The following is a 20,610-nucleotide window of genomic DNA, read 5'->3' on the forward strand; positions in this document are numbered from 1 at the left end:
AAATGATCTTGAAAACAGTGAGAAACAACCTAAAACTACCTGGGGACACTGGCCAATGACCTGAAGAGGGCTGGAACCACAGTAACAAAGGTTTCTATAGTAACACACAACATCGTCATGGATTTAGAGTTCTTCTGCTTCAGTCACCACATGTCCAGACTCGTCTAGAGTTACCCAGAGACCATCTGGATGATTCAGAGTAGGACTGGGATAACGTTATATTGTCAGATGAGACCAAAATGAGGCTCCTTGGTATAAATGTCACTTGCCATGTTTGGAGGAATGCTTAGTTCCATCCTGATAACTCTGTACCCTCTGTGAAGCATGGAGGTGGGAACATCATGCTCTGGGGCTGCTTTTCTGCATAATGAACGGGGTGTTGATTTTTATGTAGGCAAAGGATGAATGGGGCTACATATGGTGAGATTTGGGGCAAAAACATCCTTCCATCAGTGCGAGCATTTAGAATAAAAAATAGTTGAATCTTTTAGAATAACAATGATCATAAACACACTGTGGCAACATAAAAGTTCTACAGGAAACCTTTGACCCCTGTCAATGCCAATTAGGGTTATATAACAGTATATTCCTCGATTCTAATATTTTTTACTTTCTGTCTGTCACTGTTGAAATGTATTTTTGAGCATGACAAACCTCCAGCACCTTTTTAGGATTTTGCAGAATCGGTGACGGCCCAAATCTTTTGTGTCCCACCATATAAAGTTCACACACTCCGAGAAATTCCAAATCGAGTTAAGAATTGTACTTGACAGTTAGTTACCACCAGCTTTTGGATGCATGTGCCCTGGTTCACACCAAAACAGAAAAAAAAACATTTCCATCTGTGCAACTCGATACCTAAGCAGGCAGCTGTAGACACAGCTGTTGTTTTCTCTTCAGACAACCTGTTACCTTGCATGCCAAAATGACGGATGTGGAATCGGCTGAAAAGTTTTTTCTTTTTTTGAAGACGGATTTGAAATGAGCTTGGGTCTTCATCTGCAAATTTAGCTAATTTTGCTTCCATTTTTATTTCCAATCCTGTTTGTTTGTTGAGCAGGAATACACAGAATCTCTGTATTTTACTTATGTGGCATGGGTGGAAGGATTATTTAATGCTGCTGTGTCTCTTTGTGTTGCAATAAACTCTGTTTTATTGTGCTGTAAGAAAATAAAAGGGGGCTTGTAGTGCTTTCTACATCTGGATCCACTTAAAGTAAGAGAAGCTCAAGTAGTTGCACCACTTCAGCTTAAAACCCAGAGTCGCTCATCAGTTATGTGTTTCTTCTTTTTTCTTAAGTTGGTATTCAGATATTATTTTAGCTTAGGTTGCATAAAAATGGTAAACTAAGGTTTCTCATCTCTGTCCATTTTTGTGCACGTTTTTTTTATTTTTCCAGGCTCTTACATCATTGTGTGCATTTCTAAGTGCTGTTGAAACTTTCTGAAATTAGTTGAGTAAACTCATTTATTCTCTTAAAGCTTTTTAAAAAATCTATTTGCTTTTTGGTTTTAATGTTTATACACTCATGAAGTAATGCAAAAAATCTACTTATATGTTTATGTTGTAGATTGAGGTCATAGTTTTATTGAAAAGTTATACCAAGTTATGGTAAAAAAATAAATATCTATATAAATAGATATATAGATATATAAACCACATTTTTACCCTCGCAAATGATCCTCCAACCCAGTTTGGCTTTTTTCTGGTATTTCCTCTTTTACAATATTATTTGAATGTTTATTACAAAATACTTTGGAGTTTAATGTAATTGTTTTTAGATTCATTGTTTAATTAATCATTGTTCCCATTTCAAAATCTGTGCCGACCATCGAAAAGGTGTTTTACTATTCTGAAAAAACTCCTGGCTCCTAGTTTTTTCTTGCATTTTAGTATTCACTCAGATTCCACATGCATATAAAAATAGTTAAAAACAGTTTGCTTATCTTCCTGTGTTTTTTGAAATTTTTCTAGCATCCATAACATTCAGATGACGGGATTTGTATTATAAATTCCATTCAATTGAATTCAAGTTCAAATTATTTATTTATATATAGAATTAAGTAGTAATTCTGGTAAAAAAAATAGTCACAGATAACCAGCTTAAATGTATTTAGTTTTCTGTGTTTGATCAAAAATGCATCCAGCTTTGTATGTCTTTAGTTTCCCACTATGTCTACATAGTTTTGTTTTTTATTATTACCAATGGCTGGTGCCTAACCTTGAACTCAGTAAGTGTGTTTTGAAGCATCTGTCCTTGTGGACTGCTCTGAGTGGAGAATTATGAGAGAATCTAAGCCCCTTAACCTTCACTTGGAGTGTGCACGTCTCAGACACGCTGGCTGCATTCTCCAGAGAGTAAACAGCCACATGTGCAAACACACATCCACACAGCAGATACACACAATACCTGCTTTACGAGTGTCTGAAATGTAGCTGCATTATGGTCAGGCAATTGTTTCAAGTGCTTGGTGATGAAGCACAACAAGGAAACTATAATCCATGTGTTTTACTAAATCACTACTTAGAATGTACAATGCTTCGTGTCAGTCCCTGTCTGCCATCGTTTTCCTTCCCTATAATTAGAAAGTTTGCTTGGTTTAGACGTGTTGTAATTCTTGTTTCATAGGGTAGATGAACCGGATTCATACTGAACATTGGCTGCCTTTAATTTATAACGTCGTTAGACAATGTGGTCATGTTTATGTTTGTAGTTCAACAGGAAAATTTAACCGCCATGAAACAATACAAACTTAAAAAAAATATGGTATCAACAAACAAACAAAGAGTTTAATCTTTATGTCAGTATTATCTACTACATTATTGTCCAATCTCCCAGTTTGGTAGTGTAGTTTTGGTCATTTCTTTTTTGAAAAAGGAGTCATAAAAGCACAAAAAGGCACATAAATTACCAAAAGTTTTCCGTATGTTTGATAGACTCGCCAAGCTGTTTGCATGTACTAGGTCCACGCTATAAAATCAAAGTGATTCTCCGATGAGCTCATTTCCAAACAATTCTTCGTGCTTCTCCATCTGCAACCTTTTTTCCTCTTGCCTCCACGTTTATAGCTCCTCCTCCCTGGCGCTTGTGCTCCCATCTCCCCAACACTTTGTGCCTGCGGTGAGGTAACAAGCCTTTCTCAGAGCTCAAGGAAGTTTTCATTTCTCAATTGGTTTTTGGGGAGGCGCACGAAAAAGATGTCCAATGTTTGCAATTCCTGCACAGCACAGTGATGCAGGGAGGAATAGGGAGTGCAAAGTCTGATCTAACAGTCAAGCCTACTCTGGAATATGTTGAAGCATCAAATTATTATAGATGGGTTTGATTAATCCCAGAACCAGTTGGGTCTGCAGACAGTTGTTTGGATGAGTTGGCACCAAAATGTTCATGTCTCCTCTTTGACTCAAACTTCATGTTTTTTTTATTTTTTATTCTTCTACTTTGTGGGATTCATTTTGCATGTGGTTCCTCTTTATGACTCTTAAACTTCAAAATAGATCCGACTCATTGGGTAATCTGCATGCTTGTAACAGAAATGCATGGATAACGAGGCCTGGTGTACCACAAAAACTCACGCACATGATGAAATACGCATCACATGAATGCCACTTGTCATTGTCGTCACTTTAGTAGTTTGCTCTTTACAAATCCTTTTTGGAGTGAAGTTTCACTTAAATCTGTGCTGCAAAAAAACTATCAATAAAAATGTAGTAAAAATTAGTTTTGTCTAATTTCTTGTAGTATTATTGAGAATACACATCAACTCTTCTGTATATTTATTTGGTAATTAACACATGTTTTTGTAAGGCTTTTCTTCTTTTTGCTATTTTTGTACTTGGCATAAACATTAATGCCAGATTACACATTAAAACCACATTATTACCTTAACAATTTAGAGTGTTCACCTAATGTTAGTCTGTTTTCTTGCTGTTTTTTTCTTTGATGAGTAAACGATCATATCTTTTTATACTAGCTTGTCTCTTATTTATTTAATTGCAATATATATATTTATACATTAAAATCAAACACAACACAACATGGATGGTGTGATGGCTAGTAGTTACTTTTTAGTTGAATTTGCTTCTGAGATTCTTATATTTTGCCACCTCCATGGGTTTAATCAAGAAAAAAAGGTTTAGGTGACCGTGACAGGGCACAGTTTTGTGATAAACACTTAAATTGTATCGCTTATTTTAGTTCAACTGCTTCTAAAAAAATATTATTATGGTATTTTTGCCAGTTGTTCTTGTTTCCTGAAATCACATACGTACTTTTATTCTGTGAGGAGCACACGCATAAGTCTTCTGTGTTTGTCATTTGTACAGAAAATTGTCGAACTTAGTCAGCAGGCTGCAGCTGCTCTTGTGACGGAATTAGTTTCAAAGCAATAAACATTGCGCATATAAGGCCTTACCTTGAGCTGAATAAATTCCAAATGCGTGACATTTCTAATATGAATTAACTAATCATTTTTGGTGTATTGTGTGTTTTAGAAGTCTTTTGGTATTTGTTTAATCACAAATCGGTTTCGGTGTCTTATTATATGAGATAATATTCTGCAAAGATTCATTATGAGTAGCTTTAGCTACAAATACATAAGCAGTTGTTGTCTGTATGACATTAGACGTCCTCCGTCAATGTTGTTAAGGTGAATTTTGGTTGGCCCACTTTATAAACTAGCTTCTGGTGGAGTTTGCCTTCTTTTAATTACTCTGTTATGAGAGATTTCACCAGAACGTAGACCAATGTTAATCAGACAAGAAAGCATAAACTGGCCCAACACAATAGTCGATCCCTCAGAGTTTAAAAAGCGTGGAGACTGAAGAAAGAGGGAAAAACCATGGCTGAGGAGAAACAGAAAGGGGGGGGAAGGGTTGAAAAGTTTAGGGAGGAGCATGTGATGGCTGCAGCAGAAAAAGAAGATAAATATTTCAAAACGATTAAGCTCTGGGATGTTAAAAAGACACTTTTGTCCACACGTCAAGCCTGAAAGTTTGACGTTGTTGAGGTGCTGTTCATATTTCTTCCTGAAGTGTGTGGCTCTATGCGTGGGTGTTTTTTGTGTGTGTGCGTGGTAACTGTCTCTCCCTCCTCCTCCTCCTCCTCCTCCTCCTCCTCCTCCTCCTCCTGGAGGTGGGAGGGCTCAGCTGATGTCATTGAGGGCAGCAGTTTGAGCCTGAAAGAGGCCCTTTGTTGGCAGTTGTAGCACGAGTGTTCCCTCTGCCTCAGATACACTGCCATACGCGAATTAGGGAGAGGATTGGCACCGCGAAGGCTGCCCTGCTGCCCACTCCACTGACAGATCTGCCAGCCTCCTGGACCCAAAACTCCATACCGAATTGGGATTTTTTTTTCTTAATCTCTTCAAGGCGGAATCGATCAAAAATCCTCAAACCAGAGAGAAAAAAAGATGGAGACACTCATAACAAAGAGTTGGTAGATTTCCCTTAAGTGCAAATGTTTTGTTTTTGATGTTTTTAAAAGTCGAGGCATGAGCGGATTCACAGCAGCTGGAAAAACTGGAAAGAGTTTGAAGCTCTTAGTTTTTTCTCATTGTCCTGCTTTGTTTTAAAATTAACTGTATTTTTAGTTCGTTCAAGTTTTTTCCGTTTTTTTGGACAAATGTAGACGATAAACTTCAAAGAGGCATACCAGTTGAAAAAGAGACAAAGATTTCGTCTGGAAAGGAAAGAAAACAAATGAAAATGTTGGAAATATGCCTGAAATTGGTGGGGTGTAAATCTAAGAAAGGCCTTTCGTCATCCTCCAGCTGTTACTTAGAAGGTAAGGATATTTCACAAAGGTTGAATGCTTGAGTGCGATTGAAAGTTTTCTTTATGGAATGGAATTAAAGTATCAAAGCAAGGACGTCAGAAATGGAAGAGAAAAAAAACCTGCGGCTTGCAAAGGATTAAAGATTAGGTATCAGTACCATAGGTTTCAACAATGATTCCTGTGGAAACTGAATAATGGGGAGAGTAAAATGGAGAATATCTCTGGAAGAGGAGGGTGAGGGAGGCCAGACACTGGCTAGCTGCAGAGGAAAAAAGTGGAAGGGAAAAAAAAAGAGGAGAATACAAGGAAACCTGACTCCTGACCATGTCCCACTTAACTTTTGTTTATGAAGAGAGGGATTCTAATCTCAGTCGGCATTCTTTTTCACTTTTCTTCTAGTATTTGTTAATTGAAACTTGTTCACAACACTCATAATTGATGTAAAAAAAAAAAAAGAAGATTTGAACCTTAATGTGTTTTGTCAATAACATCTGTGTGGAACAATGATTTTTCTGACAAACATCTGATGTCCAGAGTCTGTATAAAGTAACATAATTACATTTAGCTGGCTTTTCTTTGAATTACCAACAATTGCAAAACCAGCTTATTTAATAAAAATAATTCTCCTTGTTTGCTCCACGTTATGTCAAGGAAAATAAAGTGTTTCTATGTTAAAACTTCAAGTTACAACAGATACCTATAGTTATGCACTCTCCCATATTAAAACAGGGCATTCTTTCCTTCTGTATACGCTGTTTGGTCTGGAAGAGTTCACATTTTTTTCATGCTTTGTTCTACTTTCATTTGTCGTCATACCTACTCTTTCAGTGGAGAATAGATGATTTGGATTAAAAGACCCACTTCGATAAAAATAGTGTTTTTGGTGTTTTGAATGTGGTCTTGTGGCAGTTTTCTCATGTCAGAGAAGATATATAAAGAAAATTAAGCTTTTCCGCTGTATTTCTTTAGTTGTGACATAGGCATTACAATCAAGCCTCCTGCTCCGCTCCATTCTGATGCATCCACTTGTAGACGACTTGAACTATGAATGCTTTCGTTTTATTTGGCTGGCGTCTTGCTCAAAACTGTTCGGCTGGATAGCACTAATATTGCCTGCCATTTTTCTAGCACCGATAATGTTAGGTTGGGTGTTCGTAAGGAGCTGTAAGCTAGCAAGACAGCGCATAAACAATGGATAATGGGAAATGGGAGAGGGCTTACTTACGCCATCAGTCCTGCCTACAACTCAAGAGGCGAATTTCTATTGAACTTCTTCTGCTCTAGAGGACAGAAATTATGTTCTAAAAAAAAAACTACACTGTTTTTTTTTTTTAATTTTTGGCTAAAAACAGCATAATTATAATTAAAATACCACTAGGAACACTTTAAAAGTAGATCAAAGTGCTATAATTATTTTTGACTCATGATATGAACATCTGGATCAGGAATAGAGGTTTCCCTTTTTTTTAATTCCAAATCACTAAACTATTTACATATTTGAAAGGATTCCTTCCCTCTGTTGATTGTTTGATCTGGGCCTAGCCTTTGTGCAAATGTGTTGTCACCCTCTTACGAAGAGCTGTGGTATTTGTGGCGGGTAAAGTGGATGTGTGGCATGGCGAGCTCAAGCGGTCGGCTCACGCTGTAGAATGTATTCAAGCTCAGAAAAGTCTGTAAGTCCTGCTTTATCTCAGGTCTACATCTTTTTCATTAGTCCCTCTTTGCATCTGGCCTCATCTGTTTTTCATTCTGCAACACGCACAACTCTCCGCCCCTGTTAGTGTTACCACAGGATAAACTGAAATTGAAACCATTGGCTGTTAGTTATAACATTCTCCAGCACCAGATTTAACTTCATTTATAACTTCATAACTTGACTTCATTTCATAAAGTGGACTCTTGAAACATTCTTTTAAAAAAAGTCAATGGAATTTGCATTTATGCAACTTTCTTTAACCCAACAGGAGGAATCTGGATCTTTTAATTACAGTTTTTCCACCCCTATTCTCATTTAAAAAAACAAAATCTGGCTCTGATGTTCTTTTATGCAGCAAGCCGTAAGATTTTTTACTTCTTCTTCTTGAAACTTTAGCCCACCAAAAGTTATTTTGCTCCACAAAACTTCATTAGGTATGTTCTGTCATGCTAAACGCCAAACAAAAGATGTTCAAAAAGCACTACATTTGGTTCTAATTGGCCCTGCATGTTAAAAGTTTCTAGAAGGCTATTTTTTTTTAACTTTTTAACTCAATAGTGCCTATGACTTCTCACCAAAATCATATAAAACCTCCTCAAACCTTTCACTTTCTCAATTTCTCCTATGTCCTCCCTTATCCAAGCAACTATGTCAGGATATTTTAGGTTTTAAACTTTTTACATTAAATCTTCCTACACTGATTTCTCTCTTTGCAAAAAAAGAAAACTAGAGTGGAGCTATGTACCGTATTTCTGAGAGATAGCTTTTCTTTTATTATTTTTAAGAAGATGTGGTGTGCCGTCCTGGGCTAAACTGTAAGCAAGCAGTACTTATGATCAGAACTAGCAGGAGAGCTCTTTGTTGGTTTCATGTTTAGTTGTATGATCTGGGTTTGCTCCGTTTGAGCTGCCGTAACACTGTGTTCTGTCATATAAGGAAGGACGACGCGGTGCCTTTTTATAGTTTTCTTGTTCAAGACACCAGACCGAGTGAGTGTAAGATTTAGGAGTGCAGTAAGAAAAAAAATCATCTTGCTTTTTTTAGAATATTTTCATCTTTATTTTGATATTAATATTATAGCAAGCATATCCTTTAATGAAATATTTTTTTCCAAAAAGGAGGCTGCAATATTCCTTCTTTTTATGCCCTTTCGTATACACCTGTAGTGTAATACGTAATTACACCTGATTTAAAAATGTTTTAAGAGTGCCTGCTACAGCTTTACTTGTGTCGCAATATGACTCTTGTAATGTTTCTAACTGGAGCTGCACCATATGAGGAAAACCTGCGATCCATGAACAAATAGCAAAACAAAAAACAACTAAAACATCGTTTCCATTTCACTGCAGCAGTTTCATTTAAATAAAAGTCAACATACCTTAAATTATACTCTTGACATCTACATAGGAGGCAGACATCTAACATGAAAGCTCTCCATTCGATTGGTCAATGACCTAAAGGGGTCCATACAATTGGTCAAATGCGTAAAAGGCTTTATTTGATTAAATACTTTATACATTGAAGGTAATTTATTGCAGTTTGCGCCATCTTTTGTGATACACATATCACACAAGCTTATATCACGACAACAATAAGTTTGTGATTTTCTTATTTTTATTATACAGGCTTATTTCTTACCAACATTAGCAATGCTCTTTTGATGACGCATCTCATGTCATTTGCAGAGGCACACGACAGATTTCTTAAGCTTTGTTAGCCTTTTCATTTTTTTGTGATCTGTGAATCCCCTTTAGATACAACTGTCTTTGACACATACCTTTGCACATAACTGAGCTGGGGAGAAGAGTGCAGCGCTCCAACTCTAGATGACGAAATGAAAGTAGATTCTTGACTGGTGCTGGAAGGGAATTCAACCCTTGTGTGTTGCCAAAGCAGTTCGGGGAATTTTTATTAATGCACACAGGCTTCCTGGGCTGAACACCTCCAAAGATCACAGCCAATCAGGGTAGGTGTGATGCTTTTGGATAATGAGGCTTACTTGCCAGAAGCTAATAAAATGCATCGGCATAGCTTACGGTTATCTTGTTGGTATTAAGATGATATAAACAATACCCCATTTTCAGTGTATGCAAGTGTTGGACTTAATTAAGTTGAGTTTCATCTGAAAGAAAGGAACTGGACGCCAAATCCTTGTTGTCCGTCAACCACAGGTCCACTGAGGCTTTTCTATAAACACGGTTGGATTGTGAAGTAATTGAGAAATCTGATGAGAGAAGACTGAGTGGATGACAGAGAGAACAAATTATTATTTTTCAAACAATGGCTCGCAGAAAACAAAGTCAGCATGAGTGTTTTTAAACAATAACTCGCATCTTTAGGAATTTTGACGTGGTAACGGTCCTATAATTTCCCAGCATGCCCATATAGCTCTGCAATAAAACCTTCAAATGTGGCACTTAATCTGTAGATAATTCATATCACTAGTCAGTCATTTATTTTTCCATTACTTGGGGGAGGAGGGAGGCTCTGTGATTCCATTTTGGATCTGTCTTATCCTTTTGAGGTTTTGATGGATAATTGTGGCTTCTTTAGGCTTGCTTCAATTATCTTAGTGCTTAATTTTAAACCGTCTTGGATCTCACTGGGGGTGTGAAGAAGCACTGTATTTAAGCCTGATTTTTTAGATAAAACACAATAGTCCTTCCCCCCTAATAATGGGGAGATTATAAAACTTTGAACTTTAGTTTCCAGTCTTAAAATTGCTATAATTCATAAAGTGTATGTAATTAACATGACTGAATGCCTTAGGTCTGTGCACTGTTTTACAGAACCCAAGAAGTTTCATGCTGAGACATATTCTCCTGGTTTAGTGGGGGTTATTTAACTTGCTTGGAGTATTATAGAAAGTTTTTGCTAAATAGAGTTAATCCAGGAAATGAAAAGTTGTGCTGACACAAATTCTGACAAAAATCCGAAATGGTCTTAAAGGCTTTGTAAGAACAAGCTAGAGGAGAGGTGAAAGAGCTTGTTGCACATTTTTAAGGGTTCTTGCAGAATCATCTGCACCCGCACTGCTGCAGATCCCACAGTGGCTCTTTTAGTCATGAATCTGTCTTGTTGCTGCCAATGTTTGAATGAAAGTTAAGTACAATGTAAGCCTTCTGCTAATGTTCCTGTCTCTGTTTGTCCTAGAAGCTCTACAGCGACCCGAGTTTGGTCTAGGAGATGCAGCCCGTTGGAACTCCAAAGAGAATCTGTTGGCAGGTCCCAGTGTGAATGACCCCAACCTGTTTGTTGCACTCTATGATTTCGTTGCCAGTGGAGATAACACACTAAGCATTACGAAAGGTAAGGAAAAACGCTTTCAGTTTAGTGTCTTTTGGCTTTGCCAACATTTAAAAGCAAAAAAAAAAAAAAAAAGTAGAAAGAAGTTTGGGAGATATGAATATGGGGATAACAGACAAGTAGGTTTATCATTCAGATAGGAAATGCTGTCCATTTCCCAGTTTTTAGATAGAACAGCTCTTCTAGGAAGACGTGACTCACACTAGATTGAATAGGATTCTTTTTCTGCTTCTTTGTTCTGGAAGTGAAATGGAGATAACACATGTCTGTAAAGTTGTCACTGCTAATGGGAATCTCCTTATTTGCATCCTCTGTGCTCCCCCTTCTGTCCTCAGTCCCATCAGACTCTCACTTCCTGACCATGCTCTCACACATGGGGCTTTTCCCACTGAGCACACTGTTGAACAATACTGCAGATGGATGACACAGACAAATGAAGGAAGGAGGGAACCTAGACTCCGGAATAAACAGGAATATGTCTGGAAAAACAAGACTTTCCATAGAAATGTAATACACCTCCGGGTTTTTTTGGGGGTTCATCTGTTGCGCCTTATGGTTTAACAGTTTTTATTTCACAAAAATGAAATGACCTTTAGTGGTTTTATCATTGAGATCTTTTCAATCCAAACTAGTCAGTTAGAGATTAACTTCATGGGTTTGGGTCAACAACATAACGTGGAATATAAGCCCTTGAATTCCAGATGAAAGTTTTATTAAAACGCCTGTTCTCAACCCCAGAGAACATGGACTATAATTGCACTCTGTTGCTCTCTCGGTTAGGAGAGAAGTTGCGTGTGCTGGGTTACAACCACAATGGCGAGTGGTGCGAGGCACAGACCAAGAACGGCCAAGGTTGGGTCCCATCCAACTACATCACCCCAGTTAACAGCCTGGAGAAGCACAGCTGGTATCATGGACCCGTGTCGCGCAACGCTGCCGAGTACCTCCTCAGCTCAGGCATCAACGGAAGCTTCCTGGTGCGAGAGAGCGAAAGCAGTCCCGGACAGAGGTCCATTTCTCTACGTTATGAGGGGAGAGTCTACCATTACAGGATTAACACTGCATCTGACGGCAAGGTAAAGACTGTATTTTGTTCCTGCGATGATGAGCCATCAAACTAATGTTCATCTTGTGTATCCTTTTCTCTTTTTGCATAAGGGCACTTTTATGATGAAAATGATTAATAGTTTCAAATTGTTCTTTCTCAGATCTGCCAAATAATAGTTCAAAAGCTAGAGGAGAAGCTTTGATTTTATTCGAAATCTGGAAATGGGGGGGGGGGGGTCTGTATCTGAGACAGAAATATTAGAAATCAGTCAAAACCTTTGTGAGAGAAATTTAGGTGAATTTAAAGCTTTGTTAAAGGTTTGTTCCGTCAATTTTTTAAATCTTCAGTGCGGATTGGATGTACCAAAAAGACTTCAAACAAGACCCGACTATTACTAAAACAGGTGAAAACAAAAGACTTGAGAGGGTTTTGGATAAAGGGTGAAATATTTAGTGTTGCCTCCGTTGCCCACCTCCCCATGATGCAGTGAGGTGAGCTCCAGCTTTGACAAGAATGCCACTGGGCTTCTTGTGAAGAGCTGCAGACCCAAACACTGACTGTAATGCTAAGATATGTTTTAGCACCGACAGTTAAAAACAAACAAGCAGGCACTAAACACATGCAAACACAACAAACTTCCTCCTGTTGGATTGTTTCCCATTCTTTCACAGCAGTTCTGCGTTTTGTTCGCCCCTACTTTTTTAGAAGTAATTTATTGAATGGTTATAAAATAGACAAATGAAGTTTAAATTTCCCTTTTTCCCTAGTTAACAAGTACCAATACTCTTTCTTCCACTCTTCTTCTTATCTTCCACTTTCTTTGTGCAATATAGCTACAGGAAAAGGGGTCAGATAGTGGGAGAAACTTGTTGTTTTTCAATGTAAAAAGCTCATTAAATGGAAAAGTCTGTACCCACTGTGCCTTGGACTGTATTCTTCCACCCACTTGCTTCCTGATAATTGCCTTGCAAGCTTAGAATGACCAACATCACTGATTTCCATGAATTCTTGCTCTCAATTGTGTTTAATATTTTTAAACTATTCACTACACCGCACTGCATCTGGGTACAATAAGATTTCAATTAGATGTGCAGAAGGTTTTGAAAGAACTGGCCTTTTTTTTTTTTGGAGAGTTTTGTAAAATATTTAAATGAAATGTTTTTCTTTCCAGCTTTACGTCTCATCAGAGAGCCGTTTCAACACGCTGGCAGAGCTGGTGCACCACCACTCCACGGTGTCAGACGGCCTCATAACCACACTCCACTACCCAGCGCCAAAGCGGAACAAACCCACCATCTATGGGGTTTCTCCCAACTATGACAAGTGGGAGATGGAGCGCACTGACATTACCATGAAGCACAAACTGGGAGGGGGGCAGTATGGGGAGGTGTATGAGGGTGTCTGGAAGAAGTACAACCTCACTGTGGCTGTCAAGACACTTAAGGTACATAGACACATGGAGGATGTTAAAAATCCATATCTATTTCTTGTATTGGGTGTCACGTAGACCTCATTAGGTGTTTGTATAATGCTGCCATCTGCTGTTACAAAGATGCAACTACACTCAGATCATGGCTGTCATTGTTTTCCCCACAAACCCAGGAGGACACAATGGAGGTGGAAGAGTTTCTTAAGGAGGCTGCCGTTATGAAAGAAATCAAACACCCCAATTTGGTGCAACTGTTAGGTATGTAGATTTTAAAAAAACAACAACAACAAAAACCTAAAAAAAGATGTCTTTTTATTTTGAAATTCAGTGCAGCAGTGCTTTTTCTCCAAAGCCTTCAAATGGATTTCTGTTCACCTGATGGGTTCATTTGGTATCATTGCAGGTGTCTGCACCCGAGAGCCACCGTTCTACATTATCACAGAGTTCATGACCCACGGCAACCTGCTGGACTATCTTAGGGAGTGCAACAGGGAGGAGGTCAATGCTGTGGTGCTGCTGTACATGGCCACACAGATCTCGTCTGCCATGGAGTACCTTGAGAAGAAGAACTTTATTCACAGGTGAGGGCATATTTTAGAGTTTTAGGTCACAGCTGTGAATGAAGAATGAAGAATGCAGGACATTAAAGGTCCCTAACATTGTCAAATTTCTCCATTTTTGGAACTCTTCTTCTTGCATCTCACAGACTTGCAACACAAGTCTGTTGTAACAGTGAGTTTGTTGTGGCATGTTGCTCCTTGAAAAGCAATTTCTGATTTTGGCCAAACTGCATTTTTGTTTCATTGCCTAACAAGACTCAGCTCGTGTCTCTGTATTAAACTAAAAGTTTTCTGCAGATTCTGTAACAAGACAGACAGTTTTTGAATCATAATCCACATCAGGGGTGTCAAACTCAATCGCATAGGGGGCCGAAATCCAAAACAGGATAAACAGTTATTGAACACACTAAAATTACATTTTTAAACTTTTAAAAGTCAAGTTTTTTAGCATAAAAACAGACAGGAAGATTATTACAGAATAAATTAACTTAAACCTTAAATAACATTCACTGTTTTGCTCTCCTTAAACAACTATTCTGTCAAAATTATACAAGTTAGAAATAAAGTAACTATTAAAAGAGAAAACACTCAAATTTCTTTACTTTTATGTCATTTTAAATAAAATAAAAACATAAATTTCCCAAAAGATTTTGCTCTCAATAAATATATATACTGTCAAAATTATACAAATATGAACATGCTGCAGACCAAAATAAGCAAAGCCTGGAAATAAAAATAAAATTTCTGCTCTTCAGCAAAAACAAATCAAATCCATTTTCTTTGCTCTTCTGTCGTTTTATCATAGCTGGATTACTAGCATCGTTTTGTGGCACCAAGTCCAATTCTGTTTGGTGTGTGAGGTCTTGTGTCTTTGTAAACGTATCAGAGTGATTTGGTTTTTTGAAAACCTGTTATTGTGAATATAATTTATTCTGGTGTTACTAATCATTAAAAATGTAACCAAATAACTAAAACACTTGAGATTACTCCAAAAATATTTGTTGTTTTCCTAATTTTGTGCAACACCAACAGTAAAAATCCTGCCAAAAATGATCTTTTGTTTATTTTTTAAGGAAAAAGTGCAGCCTGCATCACCGTCTGTCTTTTTAGTGCAGCTCTATGGGACATACAAAAAAAACCCACAGACAAACGTAAAATAGAAATTATATGATATTAAATGGAAAAAATACCTGTAAATGGCTACAATGTATAACTAGTTAATAAAGAATGATATTATTATTATTATTACCATTATTACTATGCTGTGTAAACTAAAGACACGCAATGACCCAGTTTATTAGGGATTGCGCATTCGATGCTGCTCTCTTTCTCCTTGCAGTTTGCACCGTAATTGTAAAGGTAACATGCAAAATACACAGATTTTGAGGCTAAAAATGATCGATAGTCATTCATATAAATTACATTTAGAGAACAGATTAGTGGAGACATTTTTATTTTATTAGTAGTTCCTCACAATGGAGAGTATAGTTTACAGGTGAGGCACTGGCTCGCCTGCCTCCCCTGACCGCATGTCCCTGCTGAGACATAGTTCTTTATTGAAACACCAAATTGTGTCCACCCACTACCTGTAAACTTAAAATCTAAGCCCCCAAATGGGCAGGAAATTGACAATTCTGGCAACACTGGTGTTCGGCAAGGCAGCTGACGCACTGCATGATGGGTTTTGTAGCTCAGATTGTAGTGAAGGTCACAGACACAAATGGATTGGGTTTGCTGTCAGATCTAGCAGCGCAAGGAATTGTGGGATACCATTCTCTTTGCCTGTCTGGCTGGATTGGGGTTTAAGTGTGGGTTTTTGTCTTGGTGTTTTGTCGTCCAGCTGTTTTACTCTTTTTTTTAATTTAGTTATTTGATCCTATTAAGTTTCTTTCTTTCTGTACCATGAGTTAGAGGGAGGGAGAGGATGATGAACCCCCCCTTGTGATGTATAATGTATGATCCAATATTTAAATGAGATTTCATGATCACCAATCTCTCAAACTACTTAATCTAATGTCACAAAAATATATTACCAGTGTGAGATATCGTCAGGCCATAACTATCAATAAAATAATCTGGTGGGCTGGATAGAATTACTCGGTGGTCTGGATGCACCTGCAGGCTGTGAATGAAACATGTGCTCTACATATTTCAGAATAAAAAAAACCCAGACAGATTAAATTAGGGAATTATAGAGATGTCCTTGTGTCAGAGTGATGATCATGAAATGTTTTTTTTTTTCTCCCTGCAGGGACTTGGCTGCCCGTAACTGTTTGGTTGGGGAGAACCACCTGGTGAAGGTTGCAGACTTTGGCCTGAGCAGACTTATGACTGGCGACACATACACAGCTCATGCCGGTGCAAAGTTTCCCATCAAATGGACTGCTCCAGAGAGCCTGGCTTATAACAAATTCTCCATTAAGTCAGACGTTTGGGGTAAGTTAGTGACATTTAGATAAGAACCTAAAGTCACTTTTATATCCTTGCATGACTTCTGTTGCTTTCTAAAAACGATAAATCATCGTGCTGTTGTGTGCAGTTGGTATTTGTAGATTTTGTATTTGTTTTTTTGTCTACGTAATGAGTCATTTTCCTATATCTACAGCATTTGGTGTGCTTTTGTGGGAGATTGCCACCTATGGTATGTCTCCTTACCCGGGCATCGACCTGACGCAGGTCTACGAGCGGCTGGAAAAAGACTACCGGATGGAACGACCCGAGGGTTGTCCAGAGAAGGTGTACGAGCTTATGAAAGCCTGTACGTACACTAAAACCTTTAAAAAAAGACCCACACAGATGAAAATCGTGTTTTTAAAAATGCTCTTGAGGATTTTTTTTTACTCCTGATGGATGACGTGCATAAAGAAAATGAAGCTCAAAATTGCATTTCTGACTATTTCTTAATTTAAATCGTCAATCAGGAGCAGATAAAATAAATGCTATTTGAAAAAAAAGCATATTTGTGACTTAAAAAATACTCTGGGTGGGCCGCAAGCTCACTACTCCCCTCCACTCAGCAAGTGGGAGGGTAAGGGGGTCGGGGTTACTCTGCATCAACTGTCCTGCCCAAAACTCAGAAGCAAATTTCTGATGAACTCTTTGCGCTCGGCAGAAACTCTTAGAAAAAGACTAAGGTTTTTGATTTTGGATAAAAACGGCGTAATCATTATTAAAAGACTACTGGGAAAGACTTTAAAATAGATCAAAACATGATTGGAGTGGGACTTTAAATGCTTTTGTCTTGTTGGGAAAACCTTTTAAGACTCTTCCTTCCTCTCAGGTTGGAGGTGGAACCCAGCAGAGCGGCCCTCTTTCGCTGAAACACATCAAGCCTTCGAAACCATGTTCCAGGAATCCAGCATCTCTGACGGTCAGTGAACTTCTTATTTCTTTAAGAACATCCACTGGGACCGGGTTTTTGTGCGTTGTTGCTCCAACCAGCAGAGCTTAGACGTCTGATCTCTTTTAAATTCGGTAATTTTGTATTATTGTTTTTCCTCAAATGTATAGAAGTAGAAAAGGAGTTGGGGAAAAAGGCAACATTTGGTTCCAGTCAGCAGGCCCCAGAGCTGCCCACCAAGACTAGGAGTCTCCGGAAAAATCGAGAAGGAGACGGTGCAGGTACATAGTGTCACATCATAGTTGGTTGCATCATTATAATTGTTTTTAATGTTATAAACCCTATATTCATCTTTTTTTGGTAGAGCTTGCAGACCAAGAGGTTGCTGTGTCATCGCCGGTACTTCCCATGAAAGAGCGGGAAATCACTCTGACTGAGGATGACCGGCTGTTACCCAAAGACAAGGACAAGTCCCGCGGCAGTGGATTTCTCAGCCTCATCATGAAAAAGAGAAGGAATGCGCCAGATCCCCCTAAACGTAGCTCCTCCTTCAGAGACAACATCCATCCTGATAGGAGGATCGTGAGTTGTGATCCTCGAGACAGCGACGCTTTCAACAATGGCGCATCCTTGTCCTCTAATGATGCCTCACACGGTCAGGAACCGTCAAAGCTGTCAGCCACTGCCAACAATAACGGGGCAGCGGGTAACACCCCAGGGGCTCCTACTTACCCAGGACCTTTGTTCTCCAGGAAAAAGGGAGCTCCAGCAATGAGTGGTGCAGGGAGCAGGGCAGCCACAACACCGCCCAGTGAAGATGAATCCACCTTTGACTGTAAGCGCTTCCACTGGCCCTCTAACATGTCAAATGGCCGCGATCGCAATGAGTGGAGGTCTGTCACGCTGCCGCGAAATCACGGCCAGCGCCACTTTGACTCAAGCACCTTGGTGGGCAAACCAGCTCTACCAGTGAAGAGGACCAACGAGCAGAAGGGAGAGAATACCTCTCGAAAGGGTACCCTGACTCCCCCACCGCGCCTGAACACACTACCAGACATTTCCTCTGTTTTCCTGAATAAAGATGCTGATACCAGTCCTGGCTCCAGCCCCCAGGCGTTGACACCTAAGGTGGTCAAGAGACCAGGTGTCCAAGGCCAGGAGAACTCTAAAGTAAGTGTCCTTCATCCTGAGTTTCTAAAGTCCAGCGCGTATCCCGCTTTAGGGGCAGCTGGAGATGAGTGCAGGGCTCGCAGGAACAAGCACTCTACAGACTCATCGGTCAAAGAGAGAGGAAAGTTGCAGAGACCTAAGCCAGCTCCACCCCCGCCTTCTAGTGTCAAAATGGGGAAGGTGTCCCGAAGCCCAACTCAAGAGCTCCCTTCCCCATCATCATCCCCCTCATCATCTCCTTCAGACGTTAGAGGAAAGGGCCCTCCTTTCCCCTCCGATCTTCACCACACCGCCTCTGCTAGTGATCTAGGCTCCAAAAAACTGCCGCTAAGCTCCATCTCTAAACCTCTGCCTTTAAAGAGCTCTGCGTCAATGATCAGCTCTCCCACATCCCCAGGGGAGCTAAGCTCATCCGCATTTACCCCTCTAGTGAATACCCGGCGCTCGCTTCGCAAGACTGCGCCCCGCCAGGCGTCGGAGCGCACCCCAAACTCAGCTGTGACACGTGAGATGGTGCTGGAGGGAGCCGAGCTGCTGCGTACCGCCATCTCCCGCAACTCTGAGCAAACGGGCAGCCACAACGCGGTGCTGGAGGCCGGCAAGAACCTTTCCAAATACTGCATGAGCTACGTTGACTCCATCCAGCAAATGAGGAACAAGTTTGCATTCAGAGAGGCCATCAACAAACTCGAAAACAGCTTGTGTGAGCTTCAGATCTGCCCAACTGCCACAGGGGCCTCCAACCTGCAGCAGGACTTCAGCAAGCTGCTGTCCTCCGTCAAGGAGATCAGTGACATTGTTCAGAGGTAGCGCCATGAAACTGTAAACTTTCCAAGACAGGAAACTGATATATGTTATTTGTTACACTATCCTTTAGGAGCCAGTGTTACTGGAGAATGAAAGACGATGGGGAGCAGCATTGACGTAAAACTCCCTCCTCAGTCGGCGCTAACGCATCCTGTGGTTACAGTTGATGAAACTGTGGAGGTCATCATATGCCTCCACTATGAATGCACATAGCTGGCCATAGTGTGGGGCCAATTCTTCACCCATATTTCTTTTGGAAATGAGATGTCCTATATTTTGTGTGTGTGTGTGCGCGTGTGTGTTTCTGACACTGTTTTCATTCATGCTGCGACAATGACTTTTCCCTTTTATCTCTTGACTCAAAAGAAATTGTTGGAATGGATCAAATAGTTTGCCTCTGTCCAGCACATCAATTTTCTGTAGCTTTGCATCGTGTGTGTGTGTGTCATTGTGTGCAGAGGCAGTGTCTGGTTTGGATGGATGTTTTTATTTTGTTTAACTTTATTTTTTTAATTGTTCTTTTTTTGAAAACTTATCGAGTAAGAATGCGAGACAGAATGAGCCTCTAGCTTCATGTTTCTCTGCACACTCTGGTATCGAACAGTGCCTTAAAACTCTATTAATATGGCAGTCTTAGTCTTAACACTTGCATTTGCAGATTCCTGGATGTTTTTACTGTTTACCATACCAAAAATGTTTTGTCTGCAGTCTGTACTGGAGGGGGAGCAGGGTGCATGATCTGCAACTCAGTGGATCTATAATTTTTTTTACTGTCCTTAGATGGGACCTTTTTAAAAAAATATATATGTATATATAAATATATATATACACAGTATATATGTATGCACAAGTTTTTGATTTGTCAATCACAAAGCCATCAAAAGGAACTTGGCCTTGCAGCAGATTGCTATTTGATTTTATGTGATCTAACAAATGGACTCCATGATTCTGTCAGGCCTTCGTCTTGTCACACTGTCCAAATGCTGTTGCAGAGGTCCCTCAATCTTAGAAAAACAAATGCAAACGTGTTAGTGTGCATGTTCTGGGGGGGCGGGGGGGAACACTGGACTGAAATGTTGCCCCTCTCACAAAATGTCTCGCAGGGGTAAGGGGAGGGGGTGACAATTACAAGATTTCAGTGCTACGCATGTTCCTTATTTTGTGAACTTTCAGTATTTTGTCTTGTAATCATGTCTTCCTGTATGCCCTGTCTGACTGCGATGCCTGAGGACAAAACTCATCGCTACCTGACTTCAGCATGGTACTTTAGTTGCCCCTATCCCACCAAACATACCACTACTCTGATTTGTCAAAGCCTCAATCACCAATTCATAGACAACTTGGCCTTTATTTGTGTTTTATTTTTTTGTTTGTATGTCTCTAACCTCGGTGCAATTTTTGTGGCAATAAAATACAGTTTTACTTGAATTATACTGCAAAATCTGGTGATTTCATCCCATCTGTAAATATATATATC

General features: G+C 39.5%; 1 protein-coding gene across 4 annotated transcripts in view; it reads left to right on the top strand.

The window, feature by feature from the left end:
- Positions 1-20,561, top strand: part of abl1 (abl oncogene 1, non-receptor tyrosine kinase) — a 28,716-nt gene extending 8,155 nt beyond the window's left edge. The window contains exons 1-11 of one of the 4 annotated variants that reach the window (XM_011481783.4): positions 5,158-5,786; positions 10,627-10,782; positions 11,560-11,855; positions 12,999-13,271; positions 13,430-13,514; positions 13,660-13,837; positions 16,068-16,252; positions 16,422-16,574; positions 17,097-17,186; positions 17,327-17,437; positions 17,521-20,561. In XM_011481783.4, the coding sequence (XP_011480085.1) occupies positions 5,702-5,786; positions 10,627-10,782; positions 11,560-11,855; positions 12,999-13,271; positions 13,430-13,514; positions 13,660-13,837; positions 16,068-16,252; positions 16,422-16,574; positions 17,097-17,186; positions 17,327-17,437; positions 17,521-19,136 (3,228 nt within the window). In that variant the 5' untranslated portion in view covers positions 5,158-5,701 and the 3' untranslated portion in view covers positions 19,137-20,561. Of the gene's footprint in view, positions 1-5,157; positions 5,787-10,626; positions 10,783-11,559; positions 11,856-12,998; positions 13,272-13,429; positions 13,515-13,659; positions 13,838-16,067; positions 16,253-16,421; positions 16,575-17,096; positions 17,187-17,326; positions 17,438-17,520 lie in introns of those variants that run through there. The other 3 variants (XM_078956289.1, XM_004074899.5, XM_078956288.1) reach the window with 3 other exon arrangements.
- The last annotated feature ends 49 nt before the right edge of the window (positions 20,562-20,610 follow it).

Source organism: Oryzias latipes, chromosome 12, assembly GCF_053564925.1.
Source record: "Oryzias latipes strain Hd-rR chromosome 12, Olatipes_Hd-rR_3.1".
In the NCBI taxonomy this organism is placed as follows: Eukaryota; Metazoa; Chordata; class Actinopteri; order Beloniformes; family Adrianichthyidae; genus Oryzias; species Oryzias latipes.